The sequence below is a fragment of the Neltuma alba genome, unplaced genomic scaffold, assembly GCF_004799145.2.
Source record: "Neltuma alba isolate B1F8T4 unplaced genomic scaffold, ASM479914v2 tig00010511_pilon, whole genome shotgun sequence".
NCBI lineage: Eukaryota > Viridiplantae > Streptophyta > Magnoliopsida > Fabales > Fabaceae > Neltuma > Neltuma alba.
Window position 1 is genome coordinate 1,072,501 of NW_021635387.1, and position 17,895 is coordinate 1,090,395.

Genomic DNA, 17,895 nt, shown 5'->3' on the forward strand with positions numbered 1-17,895 from the left:
TGAGGGGCAATAATGTCATTTTACAAATCGAAAATATTACTCTGAGGTCCCTTGGGACCTGTCAGTGATTTTGACATTTTGTGGGACCTCAGAGTAATAAATTGCCTTCTGTGGGACGTGTACGTAATTTTCCCTTAATTATTTTAAGCTTATAATAAGGACCAGCAAGAGTATTTTTTTAAAAAAACCTATATATTAAATAGATGTAAAGTTGGAAAATTGTTATCTTTTAATAGAGAGTTAATATGTTTTAAGATTTTTCTTTGTTTGTGTAAAACTTGCTAGAATAGCCTTATAATTAGGGCTAGAGGAGTAGATCAGATTTATTTGGTTCCAAAGTAAATTGGGAGAGATAAAAAGTACGAGTGTTACCTTTCTTAATATAATAACTAATTGGAAATTTAATTTAATTCTAAATGCAAGACACTATTTTATTTTATCTCCAATATTTATCCATTTTGCTTAAAGAGTTTTCATCAAGGAGTATCTTTAATGCACATGATTGATAGGAGTATTTTAGTAAAGACATCATTATTTATTACAAATAACTAACTTAACTAATTGTCTTAGTATTCACAAATTAGTTATCTAACTTTTATATTAAGAACAGAAAATAGTACAAATACTACAGGAGAATGGCAGTGGGACTCTAAGATTTCATTTAGTATGAAGCATTAATACCTCTGCGTCTCATGATATTTGAAAATCATTCACGGGATTGAAAATTATTTTTACCAAATTATCCCTGTAATATTACACCAACTCCTATTTTTATTTATTATAAGGGCAAGTCTTTGTATTATTGATGACTAATTATAATAATATAAAATTAATATAAACATTTTCTTCAAATATCATTTCATATCAAACATAATTTTAAAGTCTTATTGTCCTTCTCATCCTTCTCCTAGTTCCACTCCCAATATCATTCCCAATCTCTTAAAATTCAGGTCAGACGACTAAATAAGCATATATATATATATATATAGAGAGAGAGAGAGAGAGGGGTTTAAACAAGTCAGATTAGAGTTGCATATTAAATAAAAACACATCAGATTTAGAGAGCCTCATATACTATTCTTGGATAATTGCGATGGAAGCACTATTCTCAGAGCAGAAGATAAACTTGACTAGAAAATACCTGAACTTGAAACCATTCCAGCGTGCCAAATCTGACAGAAAAATATTCCGCCTTTGGCATGAACAGCATCCACAATTGGCTTCCATGCTTCTATTTGCTCTTTTGTCCATATGCCTGGTGTGTTAGCATAACTTCACATTCAAAAACAAGACAACAACCAATAAATAAATAAATAAATAAAATAAAACAAACAGTGTGGAGCATCCTAACGAATAATTGGGATAAAATTAACAAAGCCGGCTATTCATCTCTCCTTTAGTACTTTCAATATTTGCTGCCCTCCACTGCTTAAAATGATGGCTATTCATAAATTTGTTTTCTTTTTAAAAATAAATTTTGTGTTACCAAGTTTCTTTTTTCAAAATTTTTTTTTTCTAATTCTGATTAATTTTCTTCAATTAAAAGTGTTAGTTCCTATGCTTATAATAATGTAGACATATACTCATCAAGCACATATAAGTCGTCATAAAATGCAAACCAAAAAAATTATTTTTAAAAATAAAATGATGAAATAAAATTTATTTATTATCAACACAATAAAAAATTATTATGCTCATAACCATTTCCTTTCATTTACGTATGATCTGTAATATCATTAGTTTTCCCTAGATAGTTTTAAACATAACTTATATCTTTCAAATGAAGATATATAAATGTAAGGAGATTGTTATGATCATAGTAATTTGTTATATGAATATAAATAAAATCAAAATAATCTGTATTATATATTACTCCTCTGATCCTTAATATAAGACATATTTAACTAATTTGATTATATTAAAAAATAGATAAGTTAGTTAATTATAAGAAATATGACATGTTTTTTTTAAAACACCATAATCACCTTCTTTAATATCCTCACTCTCTTTCTTATTTGATTATAGTTGAGATAGTATTAATAGAAGTAATTTAGGAAAAATTGATATATATAAGAATTAGGTCTTAGGACCAAAATTAATTCAACAATTAAGTCTTATATTAAGGATCAGATGATGAGTATATATAGATGTAAGAAGAATTAATTATTTTATTGGTTATATATAAATGCAAGGACATGATAATAAGAATAATAATTTTGTTATGTTTGTAAAACAAACTAGGAAAAACTAATAATATTACAAACACATAAATGAAACAACGATTAGGTGTTTTATTTTTTTGGCCAGCGGAAACAATTATGAGTATAATAATATTTTATTGCGATGATAATAAGCAACTTTTATTTCGTTATTTTTTTAAAAAAATTCAATATCCACATTATTATGAACATATACACTAATACTTATAATTGAATGAAATTTATAAGAATTGGAAAATTAGTTTTAAAAAATAAAATAAAATCAAATCAATTATCTTAAACAATCCAAACCAATTTATTGAAATCACCCGGTTAGTGGGTTTTGGATGCTTGTCTTGGTAACAGAAAATTTAAAAAAGAAAAAAAGAAAAAAGAAAAAGCAGAATGAAAACGCCATTTAAGCAGCGGGGGGGCAGCCGACCCAAAAAGTATAAGAGAGAAGCCGGTTCCCTGAAAATTAACATAATGACATACTCTTCTATTCCTGTTCATAGAAGGAAAAGTTTACTTGAGAGAATTATCATGAGGTCTCAAAAAAAGAATAAAATTACGAAACAAGTTCCAAATTTAGTTGTTACTAGAACTTTTTAGTGATTATTTCTCTTCTTTAAAACTTGATTGTAATTCTCCCCCTCTTTTTTTTTTTAATCCTACTTGTGAGTCACTTTATTTAACTTTTAGCATGAATGTACTATATGGTTTTTTACTTATTATAGTGTAAATAATTTTTTTAAAAAAAGTGTACATGATAATTTGGGATAAAATTAGAAATTTGTTATATTTTAAAGGAAAGTTAGTTTAAGAAGTTCTTTTTTCTGTTTGTACGAAACATGCTAAAAATATTTTATAAATAGGAGCATAGAAGTAGTGTACAACCCTAAAGCTGTAGGAGAAATTCAGGTTGCTTCAGATATCAACAAACCCCCCTTTAGTAGTTTGTTGAGAGTAATATAAGACAGCCTGAGACTGAGGAACATAGTTGTAAGATCTCTGTCTAGTCAGTGGAACCAGAACAACTCTGCACAATAAAAGTGAGTTCTGAATAAAAAAATCACAATATAGTCAGTTGATGCTTAAATTAATTAGACTGATGCTGCATTGCCATCAAGAAATTTTTGCCATCATAGTAACTAGAAGAATAGGGGTAGTCCTTGTTGAAAAGAAAATGATTGAAAAACGTAACGTTTGAATTGATTTGGATATGCACAAAAAAGGCAGTTGGAGGCACATGTGAGAAGAGGACATTAGATGGTATACAGTTCTTTGAAAAAGAGTGAAAGAAAATTAAAGAGAACCAGATTTCTTAATTAACAAACTATTTAAAGATTTGGTTGTTAATAAAATATATAAGCGTGAAGCTTGGTGTTGATGTAGCGTACCATTCATAGCTACAAGGGACTTTTTACATCACAAATTTAAAGTGAAGAGGATGAAAAGACCCAAGGAATTAAAATAATAAAGAAGACAACAAAACTTCTCAGAAAAACATTATTTTGATCAAGATAACCATCCTAATTCTTTTTCAAAGTCATCGAAAGAATTCCAAAGAGAAATTCTGATTAACTACGACTCCCTATTATTACGACTTATAATAGGGGGGGAGGAAATGTATAATACTGTAATCGTTTACATTTTTAATTAATATTTACTTAAGGTTTTGATTTGCGGGCCCAAAACAAAAGTTTTGAACTTGTTTCCGTAAAATGGAAGGGAAGCGCAGTAAACCGGCGACTCAACTAGTTTCTTTGGTCTCCTCACTGTAACCTGAAATCTCTGATTGCGAGGGCTCTCTCCTGAGAAAACCGTTCGATCCGAGCATCATGGAGCAGACGACAATGGACAGCGACGTGTTATATCTTCCTCAAGAAATCATCAGAAACATTCTGAAACGACTTCCGGTAAAATCCCTAATCCGATTTCAATGTGTCTGTAAACATTGGAGAGATCTCATAAAAAATACATCTTTCATCGCGGACCACCTTCAACAGTCCAGTCATCAAAAGCCTTATTTTCTTCTCAAATGTAATGGGAGTCGTAGTTATTCGCGCTGGCGCTTGGGTTTGCTGGATTGCGGGTTGCAAGTCCGAAAAGTTCACAGGCCACCTTTGATCAATTCCTCGCGCGATGCTAGGATCCTAGGTTCCTGCAATGGCTTGCTTTGTGTTGAAATCAATCTTTACAATAATTCTCCTCCTTTGTTTTCATTGTGGAATCCTGCGACTACAGCAGTCAGACGTGTTCCTAGAACTAGAGCTGATGGTTTTCAGTTTGATGATAGCGTGACAGGGTTTGGGTTCAGCCCGATTCTTAATGATTACAAGATAGTAATAACTTATGCTGAGGTTTATGATGCGGTTAATAGAGTGGAAGTGTTTTCCTTAAATGGAGGGTCTTGGAGGGTAATAGATATTGGGAACTTAAAGGGAGTGAAACTTTATTCTCAAACTGTCACCGCAAATGGAGCCGTATTTTGGTATGGGGAAAAGCTAGGTGCAGAGGAGGGTGAAGATGAGGTTGAGGTTATAGTTTCATTTGACATAGCAAAGGAAGTGTTTGCATTGATACCGAGGCCCAATTTAGACTATAATGCAGACGAAAAGCTTACTGTTTACGAGAACAAACTTGCCATACTTTGTGAAATTTGGGAAAACGATGATGAAACAGCTGATTTGATTGATTTGTGGGTGTTAGATGAGGGTACATGTGCGTCTGGGGAGACATGGAGCTGGACTAGAAGATACACTAGCAGCCCCTTTTCACGCGCGTTAGAATCAATGACTATGTGGAGGAATGAAATTATCTGCACACCTACTTCTGCAGAGGATAATGAGGAGGGAAGAAATGTTCTGTATTCGATGAATATCACTACTAATGAGGTAAAGAGGTTTGTTGTTCCCAATTTTGGCCCTATTCGTAGTATTTATGATTACGCAGAAAGCCTTGTATCGGTTGGCAATAGCTAGTCACCTACATTGAAGAAGCTTGATCTAGAAAAAAAAAATGCGGATGTTTAATAGCAGATGGGGGGGGTTTGGGCTGGAAAATATGCCACTGGCTTATTATATTGTATGAGATTGAGAGGCCGGAAAGGCAATTGATGTTTTTTACCCTCTCTCGTTGCTTTAAATTAAAACCTCTTTCTTTGCAATTTTCTTTGTTTACTCTGCTTCTTCCCTTTTCATTTTGGGTCTCTCGCTTGATAATGTTGCTTGAAATATCCACAATTGATGAAAGTTATCTAGTTCTTCAATTTGTTTACCCTGCATTCTATATTTTCGCTTTCTTCTATTTTGGACTAATGGATGCATTTTCTTTTCTTTTGCTTTGGTCTATTGTTCAAGCTCTCCCCTCTTGCTTTACCTTTTGACAGTTAAACTTCTACATTTTTAGAAGTGAATCTTCCATTGGAAGTAGGCATTGTTAGCTTTATCTTCTGGGTTTCATTAAGATGTCACAATTTGGTTGAAGTTCTGTTCAGTCATTCATAAGTGTGCTGGCGCCCGCACCTGTGGATGGGATTGGAAATTTTTTGAATTTTAGTTATTTGTGTAGGCATTCTCATGCTGTCATTGATTTTTTTGAAACTGCTTTAGTCTTTAGTGGGAGTAGTTTATTAGACCTTTCTACCATGATGAGTTGTCTAGTTTTATTTAAAAAACGGACACACACACACACACACACACAAGGGCAACCTAGTGTACAAGCCTCACATTAGGTAGGGTATGGGGAGGGACAGATCTACGTTGCTAATCTTCAGAAGTAGAAAGGCTATTTCCACGATTTAAACCGGTGATCTCCAGATCACACGACAACAATATGTCCATTGTCTAGTCTCACCCTCGAAAACATGCGTGCGCGTTTGTTTGTTTGATTGAGAGAGGGGACAAAAATAAGAAAGCAAATTTGAGTTTGTTGCCGCTTTATTTCATTCGTAGTTGAGAAATTGATTTGTGTAAGCAGTTTTCCACCTTACTGGGGGCCGGTGCATGTGCTCTCTGGATCATCTGATCACTTAGAATCAGTATTTGTTTGGAGTTTTCTGTTTATTTTTCTCTGCACAAATTCTCTGTTATCTCTTGCTCTTCCCAGTCATACCTGGAAGAACCCTAAAGCATGATTGGATGAAGGTTGGGATTGTGATTATGAGGTAACTCAAATCAGTAAAAAATTTATAGCAAGTCTTACTTATCATAAGTCAAACAGTATAAAGTATCCATCCAATTTGGAAAACAAGAATATTGATTCACGAGTTATTAATTCATTAATGTTTGTTGAACATGAGATGCTTATTTAAGAATATGAGTCTTTTTTTTTTTCAAGGGAAAACTAATTTGGCGATCCTTATAATTTACAGGTGTGTTTGGATTAACGGTGGTAAAACTGATTTTGTAAACTTAGTTAAAATAAAAGTTAGTTAGTGTAATATAATTTATGTTTAGATTTGTGTTTATTAAAGCCATTGAATAGCCTGAAACTTGTTTAAATGATTAATGAAAAAGTATGTTTAAATGTAAAATGACTAAAAAAGACACAAATTTTATTGAATAATAGTGTTTTATATTATATGATATTAATTTGATAATTTATTTAGCTTTTTTAATCTTTTCAAATTAGTTTATTGGGATATTATATTAAAGAGCAAAAATACTTTATCATATGCATACAATTTGATAAATTCAAGAAAAGTAATAAATTAAAATAATTAAATTTTGCTGTGTAATTTTTTCTTAGTAGAAGAAAAAAAAAATCAAATTATTAGGTCAAGATAAGACTCATTTAAATGCTCTTATCTTACTTTTCATTCTTTTTGTTTTCTCTCTCATTGTCAACTGTGAAAGCTCAAATTTTCAGTTTTTCTTGTAGTTGACTTTTTTTCTAAAAGCCCATTTGAAAAAAAGCTGATCCAAACAAGTATCATTGTAAAAATAAGCCACTAATTTTTTTTGGAGCTGAAGCCACTAATGTTAGTTGTACATTTTTCCATGTACAAACGGCATAAGATTTTTATAAGTTTTTTTTTTTTTTAAATTGGGCTTTTATATTTTAATCCGTTAAGTCATTTCATCCATTAGAGTCTAACCCTTATAACATCGATAACAGTTAACGAGCTGTAGGCTGATTGAGCCAACACAGAGACATGACAACATGACTTAGCTGCCAGGTGGACTAATTCCCAGTGTTTGGGGTCTTCACCATTCATAGTGCTTCCTCGTCTTCATCCTCACCATCCGAGTTCTTGAGCGCAGCCTCTAATAGGAGGAAGAAAAGATCACTCTCAATCCCTACCCTGCCAATGAACGTTAGGAATTAATCCACCTATCACATTATCCTATCTCTATGTCAGCTTAGTCAGTTTTCAACTCATTAAAATTAACAGTTATAATGGTTTAGATCATCAGGGATGGATCTGGTAAAAAAAAAAAAAAAGACCATAAGGGATGGATGAACTTAACAACCTAAAATATTAGGGACGGGATTCAAAATTGATGTAAACTATAAAAACTTGTAAATTAGTTTTTTTTTTTAAGTAGATTTTAAGAGTTTCACAATTAACATGGAAAACTCCCAATTCTACAATGGTTATGTTCCTAGTTAACTTTACATACTTATGCAGTAACGTCATGGAGATGGTTGCAAAATTTTAAATGCTCGTTTCAGTTATTAATATAAAAGTTATATAATTAATTTGCAAAGATTAAAAAAATTAATTAAATTAGTTATTTGTAAAAATATGTTTTAGTGTGAGGGTCTCGTGGCCAGCACTGGAATCCCTTCAGGAAATTTATCGTGCGAGGGGATTAGTTACTGTTTTTGGCAGTAGATACTCTGAATTCAATAAAAAAAAGTGTTTTAGTTTCTTAAAATATGTTTTTCATATCTCTTTAGTATGTATAATCAATAAGATGGTTTAGAAAAAGTTATAAATTTGGAAGATCAAGTTTATTGAAATTTTACATTTTTTTATATAATACAATTAAAAGCATACACATATACAAATATGTCAATGCCAAGTTTGAATTCAAGACCTTATCCAAATGTGACAACTGAAACAAATAGCTGATGACTATTGAAACTTTAGATTTATATGTAAAACCTAACTTTTCGTTTGGATGGAGAGAAAATGAAGGAGGAAAGATATCATTGGATAATGATGGCTACAAACCATACCAACTCTATGACATCTCAGACAAAATCTATTACCCAAATAGAAAAGCGTTGTCACAAAGTGAAGATGGAAAAGCAAAAACAAGCGACAATGCTTTTCTTTATTTTTCTGGTTTTTTTTCCATTTTAGAAAATTATTACAATCAAACTAAACATGTCACTACAAAAAAAAAAAGAATTAAATTAGTAACGGAATTTAGTGACAAAATTTCTGTCATTAATCAAAATTAGCGACGGATTAATGACGGATTAGGAGCGGAAATTAGTGATGAAAATTTTTCGTCACTAATCCTCAACTCTTCCTCTCTCCCATGTAACCACATTATCACCACGTGTCTATCATGAGGAGTCGCCACGTCATCGTCTTGTCCATGTCATCACCACACGTGTCCATCATTATGAGCCGCCATGTCATCGACACATCACAAATTGAGCCAATTTGTGAAGAAGTGTTGATTTGAACCTAAGACCTCCTACACGCATGCTGAAGCCTTTGCTAGTTGAATTGAGAAGCACGTGTGAAATTCTTTTACAAAAATAAATATATACAATATTTCTAATAACAAATACAAATATATATAATAAATATTATATACATAATTTAATATGTTACTATTTATTTGAATCTAATTTTTATATTTAGTAAAAATTTTCCAATAATTTATATTTTTATTAAAAAATTTAAAAAATATATTATATATTTTTTTAAATTATGATATATTATATTTTTATTTTAATATAAGTTTAAAATAATTGTTATATAGTTATATTATATTTTTTTGTGACGGATTAGTGATGGAATTGTGACAAAAATAAGTTTTCCATTACCAATCCGTCACTTAGTGATAGAAATTAGTGACGGAATTTTTACAAAATTTAGTGATAGAATAAAATTCTGTCACTAATCCGTCTCTAAGTTAGTGATGAAATAAAATTTCATCATTAATCCTTCACTAATTTAGCGACTGAAATTTTCTGTCATTAAATTTCATCATCAATATTATTGACGGAATTTGTGAGGGATTAGCGAAGGATTAGTGATGGAATTTTCTGTCACTAATACCCTATTTTTTTGTAGTGTGTGCTGGCCATTTGGTTCACGGAATGAATGGCAGTGCAATAGAATGCAATGGCCGGGAATGTAATATGACGCAATCATGATTATAATGAAATAACCATTGTAGCCTTATTCGTAAGAAGAAAAACTCCCCCATCCTCCTCTTTCTTTGATGCTTCCCAGTCAAATTAGTATTGCTGATGATCCACCAAAATACACAGCAACATAATCAGAACGAAAAGCCCACAATATGAAAAAGGAATTTGAAGATGATGAGGATTAAAAATCAAATCTGCAGAAGAAAGTTGGTGGGGAAGAAAGAGATGTGAATGACGAGTGTGGTGCAAAATAAGAAGGGTGCGCTGGCGGATGTGATGTGAACAATGGTGGTGCGATGAACAAGATTGTGGTGGAGAAGAACAAGGTCTACAATTGGAGGAGAATGAATGATGGTGGTGCAAGAAGGAAGAGGTTGGCAGTTGTGGGTAGAACAAAGGCGGTTCAAGGAGTGTTGTTGGTGGAGGAGATGTCAAAGATGGAGGACACCGGTGGAGGAGAGGAAGAGGGAGGGAGGAGGGGCACATGAATGGGGAGGAGTATTATGAGATAAAGGAAGTGGCAATGGGGATTACATAGGTTCATTGATGTATTCTAGATTACAACATTTGAGTTAATCCTTTTCACATAATGTAATCTCATTTACATCATTATCTTGGACCAACCAAACAATGAGAATAGCGAAATGCGTCAGAATTATAGTTAATCCCCTTACACACAATCAAACCAAATAAGCTGGTAGTGTTTGAAATAGAAAATACTTACAAGTCAGAAAATATATTTAACCAATGATTAAAGAATCGGAGTGAATCAGATGTTCAGACTTGTTGAACTATTGACTAAACTCACTGACGCTTGATTTGGACTAAAAAAACCATTTTCATGGTTCAGTTGTGTTAGATTGGAATTGAGCCAAAATGCGAGGTTAAACTGAGAACCAGAACATTTTTTAGAAAGCTGAACAGGTTTTTGAGCATATGAAAAATGCCGAAAGCATTTAATAAAAACGTCAAAAATAATGAAATTGAACCTCTCAAAAACTTCAATATGACTTCCGGTCCTAATTAGATATAATTTATAGTGTAGCTTATATGGGGCTATTTTATTGAAAATTTCATATATTATGATATTATTATGCTGGAAATCAGACTTGTTATTGAACTATTTTTAATGTATATCATTACATCACGATTCAACCACCGGTAAAACCTATAGAAGCATGAGAGCCGCAGACTACTAACCACTATAGTTTGACGTTTAGTTCGAATTTTAAAACATTTCCTTTAACTCACAAGGGCTCAAGAGTTGTCTTCAAGAAATGGGTAGTCAGTATAACCAATAACAGGATCAGAAGTGTAAAACGTCTCTCTATGGTACTTGTTGAGAGGAGCACTGAGCTCAAATCTCTTTGGCAAATCTGGGTTTGACAAGAACCACCGACCATAGGCAACAAGGTCTGCTCTGTTCTCTGCCACTGCACTATTGCCATCTTCACAATCATAGCCTCCAGCAACAATGAAAGTGCCATTGAATGCCTTTCTCATTGGTGCAAGACTGAGGGCACTCAGCTTTTTCCCAAACAGTCTTCATTCTTGGTTCCACCATGTGACAGTACAGAATATTGTACTTATTCAAGGAACTCGTCATGTATAGGCCAAGTTCTTTAGGATTGGAATCCCCAGATTCGTTATAATCTGCAAAAGGTGATAATCTAATTCCGACCCGCTCCGGTCCTATCTCGTCGGCAACGACTCTAACAACTTCCAAAGGAAACTGACACCGATTCTCTAGTGATCCACCATATTCATCTGTTCGATCATTGACCTGATCTTTCATAAATTGGTCAAGAAGGTAACCATGGGCACCATGAATCTCAACCCCATCAAAACCTACAATTGCAAATTGCATTAATGTCAACCATATGATGATGGAAGTATAGTGCCTCTAGCCCCATATGTGCCACATCATTCGTAATGGTAAATAATGGAAAGGGCGCCACTAATCTTACTTAGGTCCCTCAAAATTTGTGAAACCTTTCAATTTGGTTCCAAAGTTAATGATACCAAGTAAATACAAAATACTACTTCCTTATTTTAAAATAAAAGCTAGTTGAAAGGTTACATTTGATCCTAAATACAAGATATTTGTTTCCAAATTTATAATTTTTTTTCCAAAATATTCTTTTGATTTCCCATATATATATGATTAAAAAAAAAAGTAGCATGAAAAAGTCAATACTCTTATATTAAGGGTGAGTGGTAATGTTTAAGTAAGCATGGGGTTAGATTTGACATTAGTTATTCCTGAATGATGAGGCAGTGGGGCAAAATTGAATCATGTTAAGAAAATCGGATGATGATAGTTTTGGTCATACAGAGTATGGTTCAAGTAGTTTGATTTATTACAACATTATACATTTAGCGAAGGTACCAGCTTCCACAGCATTCTTTGCAGCGAGTCTGAAGTCATTGATGACCTGAGGAATTTCATCAGTCCTCAACCTCCTTGGAGGGTCATGTACTATGATGCTATTACCATCACTCAGAGTTTGTGGTGGCAATCCCTTGTCTGTACAAGATATTGGGGCTTCCCCATTTGGCTGAAAACCTGCTCAAAAGAAAGTAGGATGGGAATTACGTTACACATACCTTAGTGAAGGGCTTTTGTTTTTTTTTTTTAAAGTCATTTTATTAATTTTTTAGCATGACTATACTATTTTGTCTTTTATTTATTACAGTGTAGGTAGTTATTTCCTCTAATCCTATTTATGAGCTTTAAATTTGAGAAGGAGTGTGATCTATTTTACAAACTTCCATTTGGGTTTCTTTTAACATTTAATGTATATTTTCCAATGTTGCCTTTAAGTATTTCTCTCTTGTTATATTTTCCCATACATTCTTTTTCTCATTTATTATAAGGACATATGTGAAAACAAAAGTATATTTTTAACTTATTTATTGTTTTTAATTAATTTTAACTAATTATTTATTACCCATGAATTAATTATTTTAAACTTATAATAAGGACTAGAGAGAATTTTTTTAAAAAAAGTGTATATGTTAAATAGAGATAAAGTTGAAAATTCGTTATCTTTTAATAGAGTTAATGCATTTTAAGATTTTTCTTTATCTGTGTAAAACTTACTAAAAGCGCTTTATAATTAGGACTAAAGGAGTATATCATATTTATTTGGTTTCAAAGTAAATTGGGAGAGATAAGAAGTAATACCTTGCTTAATATAATAAATACTTGGAGATTTAATTTAGTTTTAAATATAAAACACCATTCTATTTTATCTCCAATATTTATCCATTTTGCCCATAAATAATCCTTATGCTGATTATACATGTTAAAGACTTTTAATCAAGGAGTATCTTTAATGCACATGATTGATATGAGTATTTTAATAAAAAAAATATTATTTATTACAAATAACTAATTTAACTAATTTTCTTAATAGTCACAGATTAGTTATTTAACTTTTATATTAAGAATAGAAGACAATACAAATACTACATGAGAATGCTGGTGGGACTCTAAGATTTCATTTGGTATGAAGCATCAATACCACTACGCCTCATGATATTCGAAAATCATTCATGGGATTGAAAATTATTTTTACCAAATTATCCCTATAATATTACACCAACTCCTATTTTTATTTATTATAAGGGCAAGTCTTTGCATTATTTATGACTAATTATAATAATATAAAATAATATAAACACTTTCCTCAAACATTACTTCATATCAAACATAATTTTAAAGTCTTATTCTCATCCTCATCCTGCTCCTATTTCCACTCCCAATCTCATTCCCAATCTCTTGAAATTCAGGTCAGACGACTGAATAAGCATATATAAATATATATATATATATATAGAGGTTTAAACAAGTCAGATTAAAGTTGCATATTAAATAAAAACACATTAGATTTAGAGAGCCTCATCTACTATTCTTAGATAATTACAACGGAAGCACTATTCTCAGACCAGAAGATAAACTTAACTAGAAAATACCTGAACTTGAAACCATTCCAGCGTGCCAAATCTGACAGAAAAATATTCCGCCTTTGGCATGAACAGCATCCACAATTGGCTTCCATGCTTCTATTTGCTCTTTTGTCCATATGCCTGGTGTATTAGCATAACTTCACATTCAAAAACAAGACAACAACCAATAAATAAATAAATAAATAAAACAGAAACAAACAGTGTGGAGCATCCTAATGAATATGTAATTGGGATAAAGTTAACGAAGCCGGCTATTCATCTCTCCTATACTTTCAATATTTGCTGTCCTCCACTGCTTAAAATGATGGCCTATTCATAAATTTGTTTTTTTAAAAAATAAATTGTGTTACCAAGGCAAGCGTTCAGAAAACACTATATTGTTTTTTTTTTCAAAAAATAATTTTCTAATTCTTATTAATTTTATTCAATTAAAAGTATTAGTTCCTATGCTTATAATAATGTAGATACTGATTAAGCACATATAAGCCGTCATAAAATGCAAACCAAAAAAATATTTTTAAAAATAAAATGATGCAATAAAATTTATTGATTATCAACACAATAAAAAATTATTATACCCATAACCATTTCCTTCCATTTGCGTATGATCTGTAATACTCCTATGGTCCTAAATATAAGACCTTTATATAGTATATATATAAGTCTTATATTTAGGATTGAAGAAGTATTATTAGCTTTCCCTAGATTGTTTTAAACAGGACTTATACTTTTCAAATGAAGATATATAAATGTAAGGAGATTGTTATGATCATAATAATTTTGTTATATGAATATAAATAAAATCAAAATAATCTATATTATATATTACTCATCTGGTCCTTAATATAATACATATTTAACTAATTTGATTAGATTAAAAAAATAGACAAGTTAATTAATTATAAAAAATATGATATGTTTTTTTTAAAATACTATAATCACCTTTTTTAATATCTTCACATTCTTTCCTATTTGATTATAATTAAGATAGTATCAATATGGATAATCTAGGAAAAATTGATATATATGAGAATTAGGTCTTAGAATCAAAATTAATTCAACAATTCAGTCTTATATTAAGGACCAGAGGAGGAGTACATATAGATGTAAGGAGAATTAATTATTCTATTGATTATATATAAATGCAAGGACATGATTATAAGCATAATAATTTTGTTATGTTTATAAAACAAACTAGGAAAAACTAATAATATTACAAATACATAAATGAAAGGTAACGATTATGGGGTTTTTTTTTTTTTGCCCAGCGGAAACGATTATGAATATAATAATCCTTTATTGCGATGATAATGAGCAAATTTTATTTCGTTATTTTTTTAAGAAAACATTTTTTTTTATTTTGTATTTTGCGACATCTTATATGTGCTTAGTCAATATCCACATTATTATGAACATGTACACTAATACTTATAATTGAATGAAATTTATAAGAATTAGCAAATTAGTTTTAAGAAAATAAATTAAAATCAATTATTATCTTAAATAATCAAAACAAATTTGTTGAAATCACCCTTTTCGGCAACGGTTAGCGGGCTTTGAATGCTTGTCTTGGCAACGGAGAATTTTTTTAAACAAAAAAAAAGGGATGAAAACGCCATTTAAGCAGCGGAGGGCAGCAGACAAAAAAAGTATAAGAGAGAAGCCGATTCCCTAAAAATTAACATAATGACATACTCTTCTAGTTTGGTTCATAGAAGGAAAAGTTTATTTGGAAGAATTACAATAAGGTCCAAAAAAAAAACAAAATTACAAATAAATCCAAAAAGTTATTATTCTTCACTCTAAGACTTGTTATTATAGGCTGTTTAGTTGTTACTAAAAATTTTTAGTAATTATTTCTCTTTCTTAAAACTTAATTTTAATTCTTTCTTTTTTCTTTTATCCTACTTATGAGTCACTTTATTTAACTTTTAACATTAATGTACTATATGGTTCTTTATTTATTATAGTGTAAATAATTTTTTTAAAAAAAGTGTACATGATAAATAAGGATAAAATTAGAAATTTGTTATATTTTAAAGAAAAATTAGTTTAAAATTTTTTTTCCAGTTTATGTGAAACACGCTAAAAATATTTTATAAATAAGAGCATAAGAGTAGTATACAACCCTGAAGCTATGGGAGAAATGCAGGTTGCTTCAGATATCAACAAACCCCCCTTGGTAGTTCATTGAGAGTAATATAAAATAGCCTGAGGCTGAGGAACACAGTTATAAGATCTTTGTCTAGTCAGTGGAGCCAGAACAACTTTGCACAGTAAAAGTGAGTTCTAAACAAAGAAATCACAATATAGCCAGTTGATGCTTAAACTAATTAGACTGATGCTGCATGGCCATCAAGAAATTTTCACCATCATAGTAATTAGAAGAATAGGGGTAGCCCTTGTTGAAAAGAAAATGATTGAAAAAGATAACATTTAAATTGATTTGGATATGCACAAAGAAGATCATTGGAGACACATATAAGAAGAGAACATTAGATAGTATATAGTTCTTTGAAAAAGAGTGAAAGAAAATTGAAAAAGAACCAGATTTTTTAATTAACAAACTATTTAAAAATTAGGTTGTTAATAAAACATAATAGTATTATGCGAAGCTTGTTGATGTAGTGCACCATTCATAGATACAAGGGACTTTTTACATCACAAATTGAAAGTGAAGAGGATGAAAGGACCCAAGGAATTAAAATAATAAAGAAGACAACTAAACTTGTCAGAAAACATTATTTTGATCAAGATAACCATCCTAATCCTTTTTTCAAAGTCATCGAAAGAATTCAAACAAAAAAAGTTCTGATTCCCAGCATGATGGACTCCATTATGAGCTACAACCATGCTGTCATGCTCAACTGGGATTTCTCACAAACACCTTACCCTCATGAATTACACAGAAGAATAATCGCAACACAAACGCTAAGGCAATTGCAGACATTCATCAAGAGAGTATCAATAATACCTGTGGGATAGATTGAAACTTCCCAGCTTGTAAGGCGTAAGAAGAGGAATCACGGGAGCTTCGGAAGCCATTTTCGGTCAACACGAGAAGCGAGTTTGCTATAAATAGAACTGAAAGTGAAGTGGAAAGATCGAATAGTCGACGACGGCTCTCCATCAGCGGCAGAGTTAGTGGATGATGACGTGAGGGAATGCGTTCGCAGTCGCCAAAGGCAAAAATGAGTACAGAGAGTCAATGGCCATCGCTAAAGCGGCTCTCTCTCTGCCCTCCTTTTCGCGCCCTTTTGGTGTGTAAAACGACTGTCCTTCCCCCCCCCCCCATGTGATAAAACGACTCATACTGATCACGTTTTGATCAAGTTTTGAATTGTTAGTTTACATGATTAACTCAATTAACACATTAGCTTTAAGTTTTTACGCGTCAGCCTGTCGGGGTGGTGATGGCCCTCTTTAACATTTACATTATTGAAATAGACAAAGTATGTAAATTACTCATAAAAATAAGGATTAATATACAGATTTGTTTTTAAAAGTTTTAATTCTGCTACTTGGAAGTTTTTCTAGTTTAATATTATCTTGAAAGTTTAAAATTGTAACTACTTTTTTATTAAAAATGTTAACAATTAATATCAATATTTTAACTATCAAATTTTTTTAAAATGATAGAAAACAAAATTGTTAAGATTTTAAATTTTTGGGACAATATTAAACTTAGAAAAACTTCAGCATGTCCAAATCTCTTAAGTAAAAACCATCAAAACAAATGTATATCTTAATCCTAGAAATAATTTGGATAATGTGAATTCCATTTTGGAGTTCAAGTTTAAACTTGCCTATGTTTGTTGTAGATTAACAAGCCACATCTTCCATTGCATCTGGGGAGTATTTTTATGTTTCTATCTCAGAAGGTTGAGAAGCACTTACCTCTATTCCTTGTCAACTACTACCTCAAGTTTTTCACATGGAAACTAGTTGAAAATTCAACTCAATCATAGATATAATATAATATCTCAGTTCACTTTGTCTTTAATATATATTCAATTTGCCCCTAAATAATATTTAGGCCAATTATACATGTTAAGGAGTCTTTATTAATGAGTAATTTCAGTGCAGATGATTAGTAGGGATATTTTAGGGATAATATCTATTTATTATAAACAACTAATTTAACTAAATTTTTTAATATTTACAAATTAGTTATCAAGCTCTTATACTAAAAACTAAAGGTAATATATTTTAAAACTCCAATATATATATATATATACTGCATATTTGTTTGGTATCCATAATTTTTGTTCTAGTTTAGAAAATGGAAACAAATTTCCTACCTGGTAATTGATAAATATGACTTGTTGCTTACTATGTGTCACGCCTGACGTTTCGCTTAATGTTAATTGCAGACCTTTGGGCC

The 17,895-nt window shown here is 31.2% G+C and overlaps 1 protein-coding gene and 2 pseudogenes across 1 annotated transcript; 1 reads left to right on the forward strand and 2 right to left on the reverse strand.

Moving 5' to 3' along the window:
* Nucleotides 1-3,275, reverse strand: part of LOC114756828 (12-oxophytodienoate reductase 1-like) — an 18,076-nt pseudogene extending 14,801 nt beyond the window's left edge.
* A 779-nt stretch (nt 3,276-4,054) lies between these two features.
* LOC114756829 (putative F-box protein At5g52610) lies at nt 4,055-5,182 on the forward strand. The gene has a single exon (XM_028945768.1). It carries the CDS (start codon nt 4,055-4,057, stop codon nt 5,180-5,182), a length of 1,128 nt encoding a protein of 375 aa, XP_028801601.1.
* Nucleotides 5,183-10,796: 5,614 nt separating this feature from the next.
* Nucleotides 10,797-16,705, reverse strand: LOC114756846 (12-oxophytodienoate reductase 1-like; annotated as a pseudogene).
* Nucleotides 16,706-17,895: the final 1,190 nt, after the last annotated feature.

Coding starts and splice junctions, on each gene's coding strand:
- LOC114756829 (XM_028945768.1), top strand. CDS start 4,055: ATGGACAGCGACGTGTTATATCTTCCTCAAGAAATCATCAGAAACATT.